This window comes from Aspergillus melleus (assembly GCF_016097325.1).
Source record: "Aspergillus melleus strain CBS 546.65 chromosome Unknown contig1, whole genome shotgun sequence".
NCBI lineage: Eukaryota > Fungi > Ascomycota > Eurotiomycetes > Eurotiales > Aspergillaceae > Aspergillus > Aspergillus melleus.
This window is the reverse complement of record NW_025763370.1, coordinates 1,144,360-1,164,174: the sequence shown is the minus strand read 5'-3', so window position 1 is coordinate 1,164,174 and position 19,815 is coordinate 1,144,360. Positions and strand designations below refer to the sequence as shown.

The 19,815-nt window shown below is 53.7% G+C and overlaps 8 protein-coding genes across 8 annotated transcripts; 3 read left to right on the top strand and 5 right to left on the bottom strand.

The window, feature by feature from the left end:
* Positions 1-758: 758 nt before the first annotated feature.
* Positions 759-4,273, bottom strand: LDX57_000456 (uncharacterized protein; the record flags this gene model as incomplete). Its single annotated transcript, XM_046082103.1, has 3 exons — positions 759-1,479; positions 2,828-3,629; positions 3,748-4,273. 3 exons carry the CDS (start codon positions 4,271-4,273, stop codon positions 759-761), a joined length of 2,049 nt encoding a protein of 682 aa, XP_045938060.1.
* Positions 4,274-4,691: 418 nt separating this feature from the next.
* Positions 4,692-6,071, top strand: URH1 (uridine-cytidine N-ribohydrolase; the record flags this gene model as incomplete). The annotated part of the gene is made up of 4 exons (XM_046082102.1): positions 4,692-4,784; positions 4,836-5,040; positions 5,126-5,442; positions 5,526-6,071. 4 exons carry the CDS (start codon positions 4,692-4,694, stop codon positions 6,069-6,071), a joined length of 1,161 nt encoding a protein of 386 aa, XP_045938059.1.
* Positions 6,072-6,431: 360 nt separating this feature from the next.
* LDX57_000454 (uncharacterized protein) lies at positions 6,432-7,359 on the bottom strand (the record flags this gene model as incomplete). Its single annotated transcript, XM_046082101.1, has 2 exons — positions 6,432-7,093; positions 7,152-7,359. The coding sequence occupies 2 exons, from the start codon at positions 7,357-7,359 to the stop codon at positions 6,432-6,434; spliced, it is 870 nt and encodes a 289-aa protein (XP_045938058.1).
* An 895-nt stretch (positions 7,360-8,254) lies between these two features.
* Positions 8,255-10,231, top strand: LDX57_000453 (GID4/VID24 family protein; the record flags this gene model as incomplete). The annotated part of the gene is made up of 3 exons (XM_046082100.1): positions 8,255-8,278; positions 8,366-9,983; positions 10,041-10,231. 3 exons carry the CDS (start codon positions 8,255-8,257, stop codon positions 10,229-10,231), a joined length of 1,833 nt encoding a protein of 610 aa, XP_045938057.1.
* A 753-nt stretch (positions 10,232-10,984) lies between these two features.
* Positions 10,985-11,697, bottom strand: RPS12 (40S ribosomal protein eS12; the record flags this gene model as incomplete). The annotated part of the gene is made up of 3 exons (XM_046082099.1): positions 10,985-11,109; positions 11,203-11,527; positions 11,695-11,697. The coding sequence occupies 3 exons, from the start codon at positions 11,695-11,697 to the stop codon at positions 10,985-10,987; spliced, it is 453 nt and encodes a 150-aa protein (XP_045938056.1).
* An 84-nt stretch (positions 11,698-11,781) lies between these two features.
* Positions 11,782-16,597, bottom strand: LDX57_000451 (putative histone deacetylase complex subunit (Hos4)). Its single transcript, XM_046082098.1, has 2 exons — positions 12,452-16,597; positions 11,782-12,392 (listed from the first exon to the last, which is right to left on the bottom strand). Exons 1-2 carry the CDS (start codon positions 15,941-15,943, stop codon positions 12,165-12,167), a joined length of 3,720 nt encoding a protein of 1,239 aa, XP_045938055.1. The 5' UTR covers positions 15,944-16,597; the 3' UTR covers positions 11,782-12,164.
* Positions 16,598-18,117: 1,520 nt separating this feature from the next.
* LDX57_000450 (putative 3-oxo-5-alpha-steroid 4-dehydrogenase) lies at positions 18,118-19,293 on the top strand (the record flags this gene model as incomplete). The annotated part of the gene is made up of 3 exons (XM_046082097.1): positions 18,118-18,219; positions 18,336-18,822; positions 18,893-19,293. 3 exons carry the CDS (start codon positions 18,118-18,120, stop codon positions 19,291-19,293), a joined length of 990 nt encoding a protein of 329 aa, XP_045938054.1.
* A 112-nt stretch (positions 19,294-19,405) lies between these two features.
* LDX57_000449 (uncharacterized protein) lies at positions 19,406-19,801 on the bottom strand (the record flags this gene model as incomplete). The annotated part of the gene is made up of 1 exon (XM_046082096.1): positions 19,406-19,801. One exon carries the CDS (start codon positions 19,799-19,801, stop codon positions 19,406-19,408), a length of 396 nt encoding a protein of 131 aa, XP_045938053.1.
* Between the last annotated feature and the right edge of the window lie 14 nt (positions 19,802-19,815).

Sequence of the window (19,815 nt, the reverse complement as noted above, 5' to 3'; positions counted from 1 at the left end):
ATTATCCTTATTATTTCCGGTTCATGGTTCGCTTGTCTTGTCCTACTCAGGATAGACCAATTCCATTTTTTAACTAACTGCCTGGTTACTTACTTAGTATGTATGTATGTATGTACTGTAGTCATGTAAGGTAGTTAGTTACATTCCATGAGTTCATGGCTGTTTACTATCTAACTGTTCCGGATTGAGTGGACTAGTCTATCTAAACTACTTTACGATCTCGTTACTTGATCCGTGCTCTATATGGATAACGGAGTGGGTAAGATAGAGGTAGGTAAGGTAGATCCTAAAATCGGGGGGTAATAATAATAGGTAGGGACTCGGTTCCGGAACACTCAATTCGGCCGGATCTAGATAATCTACCTTACACAGTACTGTGTACTCTACCTATTCTATTCCGATTAATCTTGTGGAGAAGGGTACTGTGTAAGGCGGTTCTTGACTTGCGAGGATGGAAATTTCCCACTTACTCCGTACACTACCAACGAACTAGGAGGCTCGAAGGATCAGGAAGGAAGATCTCAACGGCCATGTCCGGCTACTACTGTAACTGTTTCGATCCTCAAGCGCAACAAGCGAAACAGATTTCGTTCCTTCATTTCTTTTTCAGGATCATTAACATTATTCTAATTATTGATTAAGGCGAACTGGTTTATGCCATGTCATAACTAACGGTCTGGGGGCCGGATGGTGCTGGTTTCTTTCTCTCAGAACAGACTGTCGGGGTGGATGATAATGCATACTCTCCAGGTGGTGGCTCATGAGGCGGTGGCTAGACCGACGCCCCTGTCCTCCATTAACTCGGTGAGACCGCGCTCAGATAGCTCGGGGAGAAGCTTCACCAGGATAGCTTCGATGATCGAATAAATTAGATGTTTGTTACAATACTCGTCCGCGAAAAGATCGAGAAGATCGTGCTCTATGGCGGCGAGAAGATACGCATCCTCTTCCGGGTGAGCGGTGGTGGTCGTGAGATGAGAAAGGGGAGGAGGAGCGGGCGACGACGCTCGGGAAGAGTCCGGGTGTCGAGGGGACTGATCATGATCATTGGAAGCTTGGCCGTCGAGGGGGCCGTGTACGGCGCCATTGGCGGGAATACCAAAGAAGTGCCGCGCAATTGGACGAGGAATCCGCGATAAAAGACTCACCGCGCAGCGTCGCTTGACGGAAGCGATTTCGGCCGCGGATGGACGTGGGTCCGGCGACAAGGAAGGCGCAATCGCTGAGAGGTTAGGCGTTGAAATGCCACTGTTGGCGTTACTTGCGCCAGCGGCATCGCTACCACCAGAACCCCTCTCGATAGGCGACGAGGCAGGTTGCACGGACAGGTGCGGCGTCGGAGGCCCGGTGGGATTCGTACCCGCGGCGGCCTGAGCCGGACGAGCGTTCAAAGGAAAAAGTGCCGCCCTGGAGGCGAGAAGCAAGTTGGGCAATAAAGTGGGGGGGAAGAGATGATTCTGAATGGTCTCGTGAAGGAACCTGAGTGGAGAGCAAGTTAGCCTATGAGAAAAGGAATTCCCATAAAAAACAAAATAAAATAATGAAAGAGGGAAATTGGCAGTGAAATTGCGCAACGCAGACACGGAGACGGCCCAGGGAGAGTAAGCGGTAAAAAAAAAAAAAGCAAAGGAAATAAAAAAACCCCCCGGACTGTGGAGAAGCGGTTGAGTTGAGATTTTCAAAAGAATTTGAAAGGGGGAAAAACAGAAAATAAAAAAAAGGGCCGTGCAACGACCGACGTGAGAATGGAACGACCAAAAAAGCAGTGGAGCAAGCAGGAAAAAGCGATCGTTGCTTGGCTTCAAGGGCAGACCAGGAGCTTGGGCCATCGATTGGTGCGATTGAGCAGGGCCCAAAGCTGAAGATGACGACAAGTCCAAAAGGGCCTTCTGGCACGACGGCCGGGGGGAATCTCATAGGCAGAAGGAGCCTGGTTTAGCGTCGCTGAAGGCCGCGACCTCGGCCGGCTTGTCGATTGGCCCCAAAAAAGGGGAAAGCAGAAGACGGGGCGGCCTCAATGCCGCATGGCCGTTTACTCAACCAATGCCTGGATGATCGTCCCGAGTCATTTCACTTCTTGCCTTTAGTCTTTGTTTGTGAACCACAACACCCCCTTCAGAAGGGCCTAGACAGGGAAGAGGATGGCGCTGCCCCTGTCATTTCCCCTCCTCGTCCATGCGGTGATGGCAGTGCAAGTGCACGTTGTGCAGTCGGTGACAGAATGCCAAGTTTTTTTTCTCTATTTTTCTTTTTCTGTCATGTTTTGTCTTTCAAATCTCAACCTTTTTTTTTTCTTTGTTTGGAAGATCAGGCAAGCTGGAGTCGAACGGGACGGAAAGGGCCGGGCCAGAAGCTGAAGTGGACCGAGAATCATCGACATGGGCACGTTCAAATGGGAGTCGGTATGTCCGAGGGAATCGGATACCAGCAAGGTCAGGTACGGTCAAAACGGTACGCGAACGGTAAGATAACCGTACGCGCCGGTAACAGACGGTACTGCCAATCAGGGACCGGAGCGCGCCCCCAGCAGATCAAGTGACCGGGGCGGCATGCGAGCAATGCTGCAGCCGTCGTGCCGTCCGTCCGTCCCCTCGTCGTGCAAGTAGATCATAGTTCGGAGATCGAACCCGTACCGCTTCTCCACCACTGATTCTTCCTTCGTCCGGTGTCACGGACACAATGCGGATGCTGAGCTCTGCTTGGGGATTGGTGCTGGGGAATTGGAACAAGGAGGGAAGGACCGGGGAGATTAGGGACAGAGAGGGAGCACTAGAAAATCCAGAAGGTAAAAAACAACTGGAACGAAGAAAAAAAAATAACCACTCACCTATCAAGGACGCTGTCGGTGTCACCTAGCCTGCCTGGACCCGCCAGGATCAGGTATTGGGACAAGGCCAGTAACCCTCCCAGCCATGGCATTCGGTTGGGGAGATCGATTAGTTGAGAGACCATCCCGTACAGTCGATAGTCCAGCACGGGGCGCTTGCCAGAAGGGTTGCATGGAGGGAACGCCTCCGGTGCGTGGCCACCGACGCTGGCCGTCGACCCCGAAGGCCCTGGCGAGCTGGTTGCAACGCGAAAGAGACCCGTTACGATGAAACGTAGAGTCACGTAGACCAGATATCCGAAGTGAAGAACGTTCCACGCCCACTCGGGCACGGGTAGCAAGACCTTGGAATGATTATGCTGCATATCTTCCTTGGGCGCCAGGAGCCCAAACTTCTTTAACTGGTCATGTTTAAGCGGTCCCGTCGTGGTCGTGTCATCCTCACGCGCGGGTTGGCGTCCCACGACATCCAGAAGCTTTGTGATACTCTCCCACAGAAACCAGCCTTCGCACACCTTCCCGCTGATTTGGTTCCCCAGAATCAGGTCCGCCACGATGTCGCCCAACAGCGTTCGCAGACACACATTATCTAGGTCCTCCGTGGGCAGGAGGACGGCCAGCACCTCCTGCGCCAGCAATTGTCGATATACCGTCTCGTTGGCGCGTTGGCGCTCCGTGAGGCCCGCGTCCGAGGCATCTGGGACCGGCGAGAAGGCCGGATGCGGGTACAAGGCATGATAGATTTCGCGCGTCGAAGAAGAAAATCCAGGCAGTCGAGACTGTTCTCGCGCAATTCTGTACGCTAGGCATCGATGAACAAGGGTTCAGAGAAGTCAGTCCTAGACCAATAAACACCCCGCTGACTTGGCCGGAGATGGGACACGTAGGAAGGGGGCAGAAAAGAAGAGTGACTGTCTCACAGGTAATATGCGCTTCGACTAGAGCAGGAACCTCATCCAGAAACAGCTGTGCAACGTCGGTTCGTCGAAGTCGCTGCTCCAACGCCCGGGTACAATGCGCGATTACTTGGATCACTTCATTGACCAGGGTCTGGTCCGGGGTGATTTTCGAATACCACGCGAGAACAAACTCTTTGATAATGACGGCGATTATGGCGTAGAGCTGAAGGTCTATTTCGTTCGAGCTTGTGAGAGGGGGTAAAAGGTCCCCGGGAGGCTGTGGGGTGGACGCTCCGCCGTGGTTTCCGGTCTGGGGACACAAGACGCGTCGGATCAGGGCGACCGTTGCCTTATGGCTCGTCGCACTGGCTTGTTCATCCCGGCTCGGGGCCTTGGGCAATCGAACCCGTGGAGAAATTGACGAGGATGGCAGTTGGAGAGTGGAGGACGCCGGAAGAGCTGTGGACTTGGAGCTGGAGGTGGTCGGACCAGCTTTGAGATGTGAGAGCGGTTGCAGGCCGGGGCGAGGCGGAGGGTCGCTGGTCATCTCATCCCAGTCGTCGGGGAAGAACGTTATAGGCCGGAGCAGAAATCAAGACGTGAAAGCAAACAAAGAAACAAAAGCACGAACGCAGAAAGGCAAACGGAGCCGGCTCTCGGGGTTGAAGTTTGGTAGACGCGGAGGGAACGAAGCATAAGTTGGCGCAAGTTTCCCCGGGACCGCCGCCGAGGATGACGCAGCATGTCCGCATGGGGAGGTCATTTAGGGCTTAGGGCCTGGGGTCGATAAGGAACGGCCGTTATCGCTGCTTATCGCTGGGTCTCCCCGCATTGTCTTCTCTGCGCTGTCCTCTGGTTCTCTCCATCCTTCATCCTTCTCTCTCTTATTCTTCTTGTTCTGCCCTATTGTTCTCTTCCAATCTGCTTCCCACAATGGCCTCCTCTATTCCCACCCCAATCCCCCTATGGCTAGATTGCGATCCTGGTTCGTTGTCCCGATCTGGACTCCGGACCATCCCCATACGCCTAAGCTGACAGTTTACCCACTAGGACACGATGTAAGAAGAGTCATCCCCGGATAGGAAAAGAAACTATCTTACACTATCTAGGATGCGTTTGCTATTCTCGTTGCCGCCCATCACCCGTCCTTGAATCTGCTCGGAATCACCACGGTCCACGGCAATGCCTCCTTGGAAAACACCACGGTCAATGCCACGAGGATCCTAGAGGCCATCGGTCGACCAGAGGTGCCCGTTTACCCGGGACATGCCAAACCCTTCTGCAGACCGGCAATCCATGCGCCAAATATCCATGGTAACAATTCCACCTCCTCCCTTCTACATCTCCAGCACTATGAACAACATAGGACTGACTGTCTACTTGCTCTCCAATCTTGCAGGCGATTCCGGTATTGACGGCACGGAACTCCTACCCAAGCCTAGCACCGCCCCCATAACGGACAAGAATCCCATTCTAGCGATGCGCGATGCTCTGTTGGCGCACCCGAAAGGGACACCCTGGGTCATCGCAACCGGCGCCTTGACCAACGTCGCATTGCTGTTTGCAACCTTCCCCGAAGTGGCAGAGCACATCCAGGGGCTGAGTATCATGGGCGGCGGCGTAGGCGAGGGGTTCACCGACGCGCCCATGAGCCGGCTGGTGGGCCAAGAGGCACGGATTGGCAACGTGACTCCCCTGGCGGAGTTCAATATCTACGTACGTAATTGCTGTCTAATCATCCCCTATCTACTCTTGCTACCAGGGGGTTGCTGACAGTCCGATGGCCGTTGTTACAATAGTGTGATCCCGAGGGATCTCAGTCCATCTTCTCCAACCCCGTCCTAGCATCGAAGACGACCCTAATCACTCTCGACTTAACACACCAGGTCCTCGCCTCGCCTGCCGTGCAATCTCGTATCCTGCACGGCGGCGACGACACGTCCGCGCCCTCCACCGTCCTCCGCCAGATGCTCTTCGACCTCCTGGTCTTCTTCGCGTCGACGTACGAGAGCGTGTTTGGTTTGAACGACGGTCCTCCCCTGCATGACCCGCTCGCCGTGGCGGTGATCCTGTCGACGCTCAACCCGGTCTTCGCGAAGCAATATCCCGACCAGGTCTTGAAGTTCGATGACCGCAACGGCGAGCGCTTTGCTGTCAATGTTATCACCGACGGGCTTCACGGGACCGACGTCGAGCTGGTCGGATCATTGGGTCGTTCGGTTGTTGCGCCTCTCGTGCAGGGCGTGGCTATCCCGCGCGGTGTGGATTTGGATGCGTTTTGGAATATTATTTTGGACTGCCTTCGCCGAGCGGACGAGTGTAATGCGGCGCGGAAGAAGGTATGATAGAGGGCGGTGCGCTGCAGGCTTGTCGTATTTCTAGACCCAGTAAATAGATTAGATTATCCTTTCTGGTAGATATTCAATTTTTGATGATGTTGGATTATTTCCTGCAGCCAATAGACATTGGTTATGTTCAGATAATCTTTCCGTCAGCGGTCATGATATTCATCCATGGCTGGCATGAAAGACCAAGCCATGAGCCCTCGCCTGCCAAGCTGATCTTCATAATAGATAGGCTTCGTCAGGTTGATAGAATTTGAATTGATATACATGGGCCAATCCCAATGCAACAAGCCCGGGGAAGAGCACACACACACACACACACACACACACACACACACACACACACACACACACACACATTCAACTATCTTTCCCGGATGCCACCATCCGGTCCGAAGAGAGTTCCTTGGGCTGCCAGGGCTCCGTCGACCGAGCCAACCGACGAACGACGTCCTCATCGATCTCAATGCCCAATCCGGGCCTCGTCAGCGCATCCACGTACCCGTCCTTGACGTCGAAGACGCTAAGGCCCTTCACGTAGCTCGTGGTGTCGTACTCGCCCGCTTCCTTGTTATAGTGGATACCCAGACTCATCTCGTGAATGGCGAAGTTCGGCGTGGCCAGATCCACTTGCATGCAGACAGCTAGGGCAATGTGGCCCAGAGGACAATGCGACGCGAGCGCAACGTCGTAGGTTTCTGCCATGGCAGCAATGCGGTGGAATTCCGAGACGCCGCCGCAGTTGCTGAAATCGGGCTGCAGCACGTCGACGCTCGCATCTCCGAGGAACCGCTTCACGTCCCAGCGGCTGCAAAGTCGTTCGCCTAGGGCGATCGGGCACGAGACGAGGTCCGAGAGCAGTGGTTCCTCCAGGGAGAGCGGACGATGGGGTTCCAGGGCCTTGTCCAGCTGCTTGGCCATGGGTTTGTGGAGACGGCCGTGGAAATCCCGAGCGGCGTTTAGGCCGAGCGCCTTGATGGTCTTGAGACGCTCGACGCTCGATTCTAGCACGCGCGGCAAATCTAGCCAGTTGACGTCCTCGGTGGCGCATCTTGATGGCTCGGAAGCCTCGCACTATACGCTCCTTGCCGGCCGCTTCGACGTCGGAGGGTCTGTCGCCGCCAATCCAGGCGTAGACGGACAGCTTATGCCGTGCTTTGCCGCCGAGGAGTTGGTGGATGGGCACACCGAGCCGCCAGCCCTTAAGGTCCCATAGGGCGATATCGATACCAGAGACGGGGGAAATGAAGACGCGGCCGCCGCGATAGAAGCCTAAGCGCCAGGCCATCTGCCAGACGTGTTCGATGTCACCGGGAGCAGGCGATTAGTTGGGTGATTGAGCTAATTCGGCCTCGTATCCTTCGAATCGCTTGCACAGAGCATTGAGGGTACCTTCAACGGCCTCCGTGTGGCCTTCCAGGGAGCTTTCTCCCCAGCCATGTTGACCATCTTCATCGACGATCTTAACGAAGAGCTACCGAGGGAATACGCGGAAGTATTCGATAGATTTAATCTTAACATTTCGAAGGTGATGCTGGGCTGAATCAATTGACGGGGTTGGCTGCAAAGCACTGAGGCTGAAGAAAGGTGGATTTAAAGGATAAGGATGGAGGGGAAGTTTGGTCGCAGGATCTTTAGTTTGTCGGACTTGTTCCGTCAGCCAGACCGAGTTGCCGAGTACTTCATCGCGATGCATCGTCGAATTGCATCGAGAAGATCGATGACAGGGCTGTGGGGTCCCAGGCGATGACTAGCGCGTTGTTGTATACTCCTTCTCCGGTTGAACGGATGTTATCAACGTTAAGTACAGAACCCATATCCAATAATGATCGAGATGGGTAAGTTGAGATGTCCTGGAGGCATCGTGGAAGATAGATGGATCGGAATGTGGGGGGATCCATCAGGAAGACTCCGCAATGGAGAAAGTGGAAAGGGAGAAGGAGAGAAAAGACGGAGGTGAAGAAGGGGAGTTGCAAAAGATCAGATCATGTAATCTCGCCCACTTTGCCTTTCTTCCGCCAACCAAACCATCCTGATTATTTCTCTCTCTTCGACTTCCATTCACTCTCTCGTCGTCTCATCCGGTCTCATCTGTTCCTTTCCTTTCTCCTCTTTCTTCGTTCTGGCTTAATTCCTCCCGCTGATTGAAATCCCATCGGCGTCCTCCGCCACCGAGGACGAGAATGCCTCCGGTCAACACTCCCTCGGTCAGTTACAAGCCCCCCCCGTTGGTTTTCCCCCTCAGGGAAATGACGTTGATCGACGTTAACCGATTCTTTAATCCTTGAATACAGAATCACTCGCCTCCTCCCACCTCGTCGCTGCAGCTGAACGAACTATCCGGCCCACTCCCCTCGCTGCCCGCCTCCGATGACGCCCATGACGATAACGTGAGCTTCCTGCGGTCTCGTGTGCGCTCACCACCTGATTCCTCCTCGTCCATCTCGTCTATCAGTCGTCAGCACCGACGCCGACAACAGACCCAACCCGAGTTGGATCCCATGGATCTGGACATCCTCGCCCGCAGGCGATCCCCCATCGAAATCAATCGTCGCATCCCCATCGTGCGCAATCAGCGCGAGTCTCCCCCCAACGCCACCCCCGGCAGCAACCCGAATCTGAATCATCACGGCAACAGTCATAACATGCCCAACTACGAAAGTCGGGTTTCCAACCCTCGTTCGCTGTACGGTTGGGCGCCGGCCTCCGATGACGACGATGACGCTAACGACGACGCCAACGACGATGATTTGACCTACGAACCGCTCCAAGACCCCAACTCCATTTCCTCCTGGTTTGGCCGCCTCTCCGACCGCAGCGCCGCTTCCAGACGCCATGCGCGCCGCGAATACGTCGGTCGAAGTCCACACGCCCTGCCCGACGACCCTGCGGATAACAACGGTGCCCACCGCTGGAATGACCCGACGACGGAAGCCCTGTTACAGTCCGTACGACGACAACCTCGTTTCTCACGCACTCGCACCCTACACAACTATCTGCTAGATCGCGAACGAGCAGGCACTCAGGACGCAGAGGAGAGCAGAGATCGGTCATCCGCATCCCGCGCATATCGCTTCCTACCCAGCAGTCGTGGCGAACCGCCTCGACTCCTGACTCACAGTGACCTGCGCGCTCGCATCAGCGCCCATCGACAATTCAACATGGACAATCCCCCGAGTCCCCGCCTCAAGGAGACGATTAAGTACCTGGACCGACTACGATACTCCAACTCGTTTGAAGAAAGCCTTACCTCGGCCGCTGCGGGAGGCTTTGCCCAACTCGACTTTCTCCCCTGGGACCATGATGACTTTATCCTAGACACAGCTTCGATAGCGCCGCCCCCAATGTGTTCCTGGCTGCGGCCCGGCATGGTATTCTCAGGATCTCAGCGGGCTGCCAGCAGTGCCAGCTCGATTTTCGGTCAACGAGTACCCAGCCCTTCGTCATCATCCCATGATCCCATGGTCGTCAACGGAGGTGGCGAAAATAACAACCCCAACAACAATCGCATCAGCGTGTACACAACGAATGGTCGACGGTACCTAGCCAACAACATCTACAACCTGGGGACGGGCAAGGACGAAAACTGGCCGGTGAAAGTCACCATCCACAATATCAACACGCAAGAGATGACATTATCGGGGACGATGGAAGCGTACAACATCCCCGATAAGACCTCCCCGTCCCACGACGCACACATCGTCACCTTTCTCGAGGGCGAAATCATCGACTTTAACACACACACGCTAGAAACGAAGAACTTCAAAGCCGACGCCGAGATCGACAGTACCTACTGGCGGGAGCTGCAGCCATTCAAAACGCTCACGGATGAAGAGATGACGAGGAACCTGGTCAGTCGGAAATGGATTACTGAGGAATTGTCCAAGGGTTGGATATTGATGCGATGGAAAGGTATGCTTCATTCTCTTCTGTCATCCTTTCTTCTGGGTTCTCTCTAACGATACATAGAACGCTGTTTCATCACGCCCACCGACTCCCGACAAGGCCTCACCATTTCTGGATTCTACTACATCTCTCTCCACCGGGAGAGCGGCCACATCGAAGGTCTCTACTACGATCCTGGCAGTTCCCCGTACCAACAACTCTCCCTGCGGCCGGAGACCAAGAAAATGGTCCGGCCGTCGTACAGCTTCCGCTAACTGGCACTGGCTTTAAAGCATCCTTGGTTCTTCGGCGTTTGGGAATGGATCGTGGGATCTTCACTACCTGGATTGATTTGATTGCTTGTTCACTTGCGATTCGCATAGCCGGTGGGATCTTTTTTTTTCTTTCTGTGTTCAAATTTAGCCCTCCTGGTAAGACATGCCCGTGACATACTTTGGTTTCTTTGGTACAAGTTGGCATCTAGTACCTAGGTATCTATCCTCTGGCCAGTTCATATGGAGTTCAATTGATGAATTCAAATTGTATCTTAGCAATCAAAGACTTGGAATATGATACCATTTGCTTATTTGATTACGTTCATTCTTTACTATTACAACCTTACGAATAGGATGCAGAAAAAAATTTGGTTCCTCGACTTCATGAATTTTTTAGTATTTTAGATGATTTATCCCCCAAGTCCTCGTCTAGAGCAAACTAGACAAGAAACCCGAGAGAATGAGATGGTGGTTTGATAGATCCGATCACACAGAACAACAAAGCAGAGAAATGAACAAAAAAGAAATAGAAAAGATCAGACATCAAAGATCATGGATGGATCCAGGTAGCTTTTGATCCGAACATAGTCCTGTCCTCACATCTCGATTACCCAAAATACAACCCACAATCGATTCGATAGTGCCCTTTTCCTATCCTTTTCGTTTGGTGTTTCCCGGCTTGGTTTATTCTGTCCTGATCATGCTACCTCACACACCGAGGGGGGGCAAACATTTCCTCGGAGGGGAAAACGTTTACTGCTCGGTCTGGAAGTAGTTCAGGAGGACGGAACGCTCCTGGGACTCCTCACCCCAGTCCTTGACGACGACGCAAGAGCAGTTGACGACCTTGCGGGCGTTGCCCTCACGGTCAAGCTGGCCTGTAATTTCAATCCGTTAGTTACCTATTCAAATTCCCTTCCTCTTCTTCTCTGAACAAGAATTGACGGTGGGGAGGGGAGGAAAGAACATACAAAGACCAACCCACTCGCCGAGCATCTTTCCATCGGGGACCTTGATGAGGGGGATCTTGTGCTCGGAGCAAAGCGCCACAACAAGCTTCTTGTAGGCCTCCTCCTCGCAGCCCTCGTTGAGCACACACATGTGCGCCTGGCGACGGTCCAGGGTCTTGGCGGCCTCGCGGAGTCCACGGGCAAGACCGTCGTGGATGAGCGAGATGCGGAGAACGCCCTTCAGAGCGTCCAGCACGGACATCTGGCCACCGGCGCCAGCGTCGGCCGAAACCTCGACCTCGTCGGCGGCAACGGGGGGGTTGGACATGGTCTCTTCTCCGTCCGACTGTTTCATTGTAGATGGGTTGTTAGTGGGTGTTCACTGTCTTCCTGTTTTTCTTTTTTGGTGCGGCCATTCTGGTTGGGGTTTTGGGTTTTTGAATTTCGCGATTGATTGATTCGTTTTCAGGGTTTTGATGGCGCGGGTTCATGCAGCGCGCAGGTTGAACGTACCATTTTGATGATCTTATTGGTATATCCTGTCGGATTTTCCTCAAAGAGTTGAGTTGTTGGAGTGCTGAATTCGAGAGTGTGGAATCGTCCGCGGGTTTTCTCGCCTAAATCGTCGGTGGTGTGCCCTACGGCTTATGTAACTGGGCGCTCACGTGGAGCGGGTCACGTGATTCTTGCCTGCGAACTCAAAGATACTCGGTTCATATTGGCCGGCAATTGATTTCCAGCCAAGATCAACGAGGTTGAGACCGGCGGCAACTACGTATACTCCATGTCTACAACAAGACTACAATTTCAAGACTAGACTGAAAGACTATCAAAGTCTTGCTCTATCCAAATACCCGAACACTCGAGGAAACGTCACACATCACATCAACTGAGGTATCATAGTCATACATCAAGGAAATTCCGCCTGTACAGTTGTACTCAAAATCGCCAGGTAACAAACGATGCAGTATCAGTATCAAACATTAGACGTATGTACTTGGTCGCGCATGACCATAGCCGTTCGTAAGGCCTTGAATTCCGTTGGGAAACCCTTCTTCCACGGGCAGAGGTCCCGAGACATGCCCATTGGGCTGCGGTAGATCAAATGGAGGTGTCGCCGATGGTTCGCGATCAATATGCATCTTTAGGAATTGAATATCCAGTCCATGCAGATGGGGAATATGCGGAACAAGATCCATGAAGTCGGAGAGCTTTAGAGAAAAGTTAGCGGTCATCTTTCGCCTCACAGGTAGATTGGTCATGTACATACCCGAACCCAGAATACATGCTCCATGTCGAAGTATTTGGGACGTGCTTCGCTGTCTCTCCGCATGACTTGTCCGAATGACGAGCTCAAGAACTCCATCTCATCCGCTTGCACGAGCATTCGTCGGGTAACCCGCCATAGATTTCCTCGCTGAGTCGGCGTCGCGTTGCGCTTCTCCCAGCCGGCATACTGTGAAAGTTGCAGGTCATTGGTCGCTAATATCGGTGCCACTAGATAGTTTGGTATCCATTTTTCCTCCGCGACATCGGGTGAACAGGATGGATCCAGTTGCTTCGTCTCCGCAGTCACCACGGGCATGAATTTCCTCAACCACATGTGGCTTCTCGCCTGAGGATCGTTGGACCCAACCAGATTGGCCGCAGCACGAAGTCTGCTAGGTAGAGCGTCTCGCCGCCGTTGCTCTTGCTCTTCCTGCTCCCTGCGCAGTTTGGCAAGCCGAGCTCGTTCCTGCTCGAGGCGCTTCTGACGTTCCTCTTCGGCCAGCTTGGCTCGGCGTTCTTCGGCCTCTTTCCGCTTGCGCTCCTCCTCCGCAGCCTTCTCTGCCTTCTCTTGAGCCAAACGAGCTGCCCGCTCTTTCTCTTCCTTCTCCAGACGAGCTTTTTCGGCTTCCGCAAGGCGCGCCTCCTCAAGCAGCTTCGCGATGCGTGCCTCCTTTTGTCGCCGGGCTTCCGCTTCCGCCTGTGCTTCGGCTTTCTCGGATACGCTCACAGGATCCTCCATTGGGATGTCATCCAGGTCATGGGTCTCGTGCTTTTCGTGCTCTTCTTTAACGGGTTTCCGTTCGACTGGCTTCGGGGCTTGTGCATCTGATTCCCGTGGCGCGTTCAACCCATGGTCGGAGTGATGATCGTCGTCGTCCTTCTGGCGAGATGATTTGAGATCTGTTACTACCGACTGGCTCTTCTTCAGGCCTCCATTTGCAAGATTGGGTGTCCCGTCTTCAGACAACACCCGTCGTTTCTTCTTCTGGATCTCCCGGGGATGCTTCTCATGCTCTGTATCGCGGGATCGCGGCCTTTCGGGGCTTGCACTGCCATGTCCACGCTTTAATCCGGACTTGCTGCCACTGCTGCTGTCGGGATGCGTGACACGTTTGGAACTCTCCTCCCGCCCCGAAATAGAGTCGGACGATGGCAAACTAGGTCTTCGGCGGTCGCGATCTTGTGGGGGTCGTCCGGCAATTAACCGTCTTCTTTTGGGTGCCTCGTCTCCATCTTTGGCTGGTATGGATTGCTTTGGTCGAGTTGGATCAGCGCGAGGCCCATCAGGGTCAGCTCCATTAGATAGCCCATCGCTGGACCGATGGGAAAGTTTGGGGTGGGTAGATTTCTCCTTGACATGTGCCATGTTGTCCCGGCGTTTCTCCTTAGACGACAGTATATCCTTGGAAGCGGAATCCCGATGGTTTGGGCTCGAGATGGGCTTCCGAGGGCGAGCGACAGGGGATAAGGAATCACGACGCCCGGGGCGTCTATTCTCAATATCGCGATCGCGCGGTCGTCGCGGTGATGGGCCGTCAGGCTTGCGATGCTTCTTCACTCTACTGTAGTTGTCGTACGCATCTCGGAGAAGATCGAATTCTTCCTCCCAGTTGTCGGCCCTGCGGTCTCTAGAGAGCTCGAAATAGGTGCGGTCCCGGTAGAGCCGTCGGGTAGGGTTGAATTGTCGTTGATTGAGCAAGATTCGGATAACCTCGAGATTACCACGACCGATCGCAGCGAGCATGGGCGTATTATAACCGGGTTTATGAGAGCCGTCTTGAACTGGAGGAGGGTCCGGGTCCGCATCACCAATGCCAAGCAGGAGGGAAACCACCTCGTCATGGCCACCTTTGGCAGCAGCGATCATGGATTCAGTGTCTGCCTTCTGGCCCACGTTGAGAATGTTGGCGACCCCAACGAAATCGCCCTTGGCGGCGAAAGCTTGCAAATTCTCCGGGGTAGCGGTTGTCCACAGCAAGTCGTTTCGAGTGGCTTCGCTTCTGACTGTCTTGCGCTTGGTTGTGGTGCTGAGCGGAGGGCTGCGCGGCCTGTGTGCAGGAGGTGAATCGCGTGCACTTTCGGCAGAAATGCGTCGAGAAGAGCCTTCTTTGGCTTCGGATCCTGTGCGCTCCTCCGAGCGTCTGCCAGGCCGGACAGATGCCTTGGCTTCCTCCAGCACTTGTCTGATCTCCTCGTAATCGTCCGAGTCGGACGGAACGAGGTCGTACGGCTCATCACCCTCGGCATTGACGGTGCGAGGGTTCGCTCCTGCCTCCAGTAAAAGCTTGACAACATCCAGGTGTCCATTTTCAACGGCATCGATCAGCGGGGTGTCTTTGTCGATATTCTTGGTGTCGATCTCGCAGCCAGCATTCAAAAGGAATTTCACGATGGGGGCACTGCCTTCGAGGGCCGCAATCTGCAGGGGAGTATTACCGGCGTTGTCGGCAACATTCAGATCCTCTGGGCGTTCTGCGTGTCTAGCTATCGCCACGTCCAATTCTTGGGCCGCGCAGGCGCGCGCCAGACGTGTCCGACCATTCTGATCGCGCTGTTTCTTGTAACCTGTTGGCCTGGCAGGGGACGCCGAAGCCCCATCGACGGAACCGAGTTTGCGAATCTGAGCACTGGGCAACGGAGAGCCGCTGGCGGAAGACGAGACCGATTGTCTATCTTCCGAACTTTGTCTCTGGAAGCCGGTGATGAGTGGCGTGGGGGCCTTCTTCTTCCTCTGCAGATCACCTCCGCCCAGCTGCTGGCCCGAAGCCGTTCGCTTGTGAGACGACCGGACGGGAGATATCGAACGATCGGTAGATGCAGGACGAGCAAAGGCCACACCGTTCAAATCTTTCCGCTCCCTGTCGCGGCCTGAACCCGATTGACCGTGACGACCCGGGCCAGCTTCGATGTCGACTGTCTCGCTGAAGCTCCGCTTCCTCGAGATTTTGGGTGCCGTGAAAGCAGGAGGGGGCGGCTCAGATCTCCTTGGAACGGAATGCGGATCCTCGGGTTTCTCTAATTTTACCGTCGATAGAGGGGACTTGGTTCTTCTCGACGGGCTCAAACGGCGCGATTCACGGTCGCGTTCGCTGAAGGAATCACCATTCATGTGTTTTCTCGCCTGCGAACCGTTAGGGGGAAGGTCATTTTCCACCGCGTCCACTCGATCATTCCCATCATCACGTCGTTTCGGTTCATGTCTTATGTATTTTCGTCTTTTCTCGGGCGACAAAGACTCTCGACCGGATTGTATTATGGTTTCTGCCTCCGAATCAGCCTTTGGGCTCGGTGGCCCATCGCCCTCCCCTGCAACAGGATCAACCTCCCCTACGGAGCCGACCTTCCCATTCCCAATGACAACCCGGGGTGGAGAAGTCCTCTTGGGGGATGGAGGGCCCGGGGGAGGAGACTGGTGATTCACCTTGACCGCAAGAGCGTTTTGTCCGGCATCCAGGGTAGCTGGCAAGGAGGAGACAGTCTCAACATCACTCATAGCGGTAGCACTCGATTTCTGGGGATTCCGCTCGTCATTTTCGGGGGCCGTGGCGAACAAATAGACTCGTGGTCCAAGACACCAGCAGTTTTGCGCGAAAGCCGGTGCTCGACCACGCCCGAGGATAGACTCGCAATGAACGGGGAGTTTAATAGTCTCGATTGCTGGACGGGACCAGGGAAGAAGTAACAAGCCGCTTCACGAGGGGGGGAATTCAAGCGTAAACTCTGATTGAAAGCAAGAGGGTCGAAGCCAGTAGTGAGTCGAGCACGGTTGTAGAAGTGGAGGACAAAGACGGAGAGACAATGACGAGTAGAGAAAGAAAGAATTCCGGGTGATGAAACAGCCTAGGATGGTTGGTAAATCCAGAGGAATTGAGGGATGACGAGGAATGTGGAAGGATAGTAAGGTCAATAGGAAATCGAGGGTAGAATCGAGGATCCGAGGAGAAAGAAATTCAAAGGGAGGAGGAATACGGAGTTAGGAGTGAGGAAGTGAAGGAAGGAGGGTAAAAGAAGAGGAGAGAAAGGTAAAGCGAGAAAGCGAGAAAGCGAGAGATTGAAACGGCCGATGCTCACTGGGGGTTAGGGAGATTAGTGGAGGGAAAGTTCCATTATTTGGTGAGGAAAAGGCAGCGTTGTTAGGTTGAGTTGGACGGGAGAGAGAGAGAGTCGCAGAGCAGAGTGGTAAGTTACCAGTCCATTACCACCGTCCACGGTTTTTTGGCCACCAGCGGAGCATCGACTCCGCTAGTCGGGTTAGTCATACATGGTACGATACCGACCAATACGGCCCGACTTTTCAGTCGAATCCGGATTAATATTCTTACTATTATTGATTTAATTTTTAATTCTTTATTTAGGAGGGCGATGAGTCACCGAACGGGGGGAATGGTATCGACCAGTCTATCTGGCTACTTGGATGCATCCATTCTGTCGGACGCCTTCTGGATGGAGACGGTACGTATCCATCCTGCAGGACAGATGGAAGAGGAGAAGGAGAGGGGGGGAGAAGAAGAGAAGGAGGCAACCTCGTTCCCCAAAGGCCCAAAAGCGGGCGGTCAGAAGAGTGGCGGATCCGTCTCTCTGAAACTGGCCCTTGAGACCTCCTTTCCCTGGAAAAGCTGCGTACACAGTCTAGTGCGAGGCTACCCTAACTCGGACTAGGCATCAGCTCGACCCGTGGTCTGGCCAATGACCGTAACCGTTTTCGGACTAACGGACTTCGCCCTGCCCCACTTTGACTGCGGCGATCGACTTTCTCGCCACCAATAAACATGGGCGGTTGATCCAGCTTATCGCCCCATCGTCACATTGCATCGTTTTATTGGAACTCGTCGACGGATCAGCCGGTCGAGGAAAGAGAGGGAAAGAGCCCGTCCGAGGCAACTGGAAGTGGGGTGGGGTGGAGGTGGTGCTGGTGGTGATGATTCTGGCATTTTAATTTAATTTGGATTTTCTTTTTTTCTATTTTATTTTATTTTATCTTATTCTTTTTCTTTTTGCTGTCTTATTTTTCCCTTTTTGACTTTTATCTTTTATCCTTATCTTCCGGTAGGGTTGCCGTCATGAATCATAGTTGGCCATCTGCACGGGGAGGCCAGAATGCTGCGTTGTTTACGGCTGACATAACCAGCTTGCCCCTTCACTAGGCCGTCAACTACTCCTCTTAGTCCTTGACTAGTGCCGTGGCTTTTTATTTCTCACGAGACCCTGGTGGATCAAACAAACGCCGATTCTTACATGGTTTCTGTTTTGTTTTGTTTTGTTTTGCTTGTTTTGTTTATGATTTATGAATTATGACTGCTCATCTTCGGTGGTTTTTGTTTTTTGTCCTCTTCCTGTTTTGCCTTCCCCACAAACCTCTGTAAGACCCCGGTACTGATACGCGGCCAGAGGGACAATCTCCGGATAATATCGCAATTAATCATAATATACACGGAGTAAATAGACTGGTGTAGGTAGAGATAAACAAAACAGGATGGGATGAGGGGCAAGAATGGGTTCGAGATCTCCCGTGTGATTGGCAGTTGTTATGATGACGACGGCCTGGGGCATTAATTAATCATGCTGTCATCCATTTCCTGCCATGATCTTTCCTCCTCTCCTGCCTTCCAAAACAAGTCCCTCATCATTGAACCAACCCACAATTCCCGTCCATGACGCCAATCGATCATGATCAATCCGATCTCTGATCTAATCGACTCGGCTTCGGCGGCCACTCGCATGGACGCCGTCGACGCTCTCCGAGCCTTCTTCGTCTTCGCTTCCTGTACGGTATGACAATCGATAACACCACGTTAGCATGGAGATGCCACTCTGGGTCCGAAAGACGAGGATCTACGAATCCTTCTAGAATGGACTAAAACCAATTTTCTTTCCCCTCTCTCCAGATCCTGTCGGTCAGCCTGTCGCAATCGCTCCGCTCGCGCTTCGTCCCTTATGGCGCCCGTGCAACCTCGACGGGCGAGTCGAAGCCGACACCGAATCCGATTTCCTCGCCCTCCAAGTCCTCAGGGGGCTCTGCGGTCACACGCCCTCTCGACTACCTCGCCGCCTTGAAGGTCCCTCACGGCTACTTTACGCAGTTCTACATTGCGTCGGTGCTGTCGTCGCTATTCTGGGCTGTGCAGCTCCTGTCTCGCGGGGCTGCCTTCCAGGCTGTTGCGACTAGGATCCGCCCGGAACGCCTGCAGGATGTGATGTCCTTGAACCAGATCCTGCTGTGCTGGGCGCTGATGCTCGTTCAGGGTATAAGGCGCCTAGTGGAGTGCCTGGCACTCTCGAAGCCATCGTCATCTCAAATGTGGTTCGGCCATTGGCTTGTTGGCATTGCTTTTTATGTGGCAGTGTCGGTTGCAATTTGGATCGAGGGCACTGGTACGTATGGGTGAATTCAATGATCACGAGAGGAGTTGCCTTGAATTAATTGTTTTTTCGCTAAATATAGGCACTCTGCTGGCTCACGAGTACACCCTCGACCATATCAAAATCACCAACGTACCTTCTCTCCGCACCTTTCTCTGTCTGCCACTCTTCCTTTTCGCGTCGGGTCTCCAGCATGACTGTCACTACTACCTCTTCTCACTCAAGAAGTACACCGTCCCCGCTCATCCGCTGTTCAGCAGGGTTGTGTGTCCGCATTACACTGCAGAATGTGCCATCTATTTGTCGTTGGCACTGCTAGCCGCCCCTTCGGGAGAATGGGTTAACAAGACCCTTCTATCAGCGCTGGCGTTTGTCGCCATCAACCTAGGTGTCACTGCCGGAACCAGCCGAAAGTGGTATGCGCAGAAATTTGGCGAGGAGTCTGTGCGGGGAAAATGGAACATGATTCCGGTGGTGTACTAATGGCTGTCGTCGATTGGGGAGGTTAAAAAATAACTGCACGGGCTTGTGCAGCTGCGTTGTCCAACCCACACTGCCAGGTTTCGTTTCCCTTCAAAAAGGAAAACTGCATACGTCACCGCCCCCCGAGGAATTTCATCGTATTTCCCACTTTGGCGACCTTGAGAACATCTCGATATGTCAGGCTGATCCGGGTCTCTCGCTCCGCCCACCCACATCGGTACCGGTCCGGTTCCCGCAGCAAATCCCAGTTACAGATCGAGTCTGCATCCAGGCATTCATCCTTGCTCGTCTCTGCGATCCCGTGCAGAAATTCCGTGTAGATCTTCTTCCTTGTAATCAACAAACTCCGTCTCTCCTGCAAAATCCGATATTGCGGTCGTTGATCACCGTCGCTATCGTCCCCTCTGCCGCGCTGCTGGCCCTTGGGATATAGATCCAGGACGATGGATGCTCCCAGACTTACCGTCGCTACGAGGGGGTAGTAAGCGGCACCGTCCTCATGCGGCATGATGCCCTGGCCGG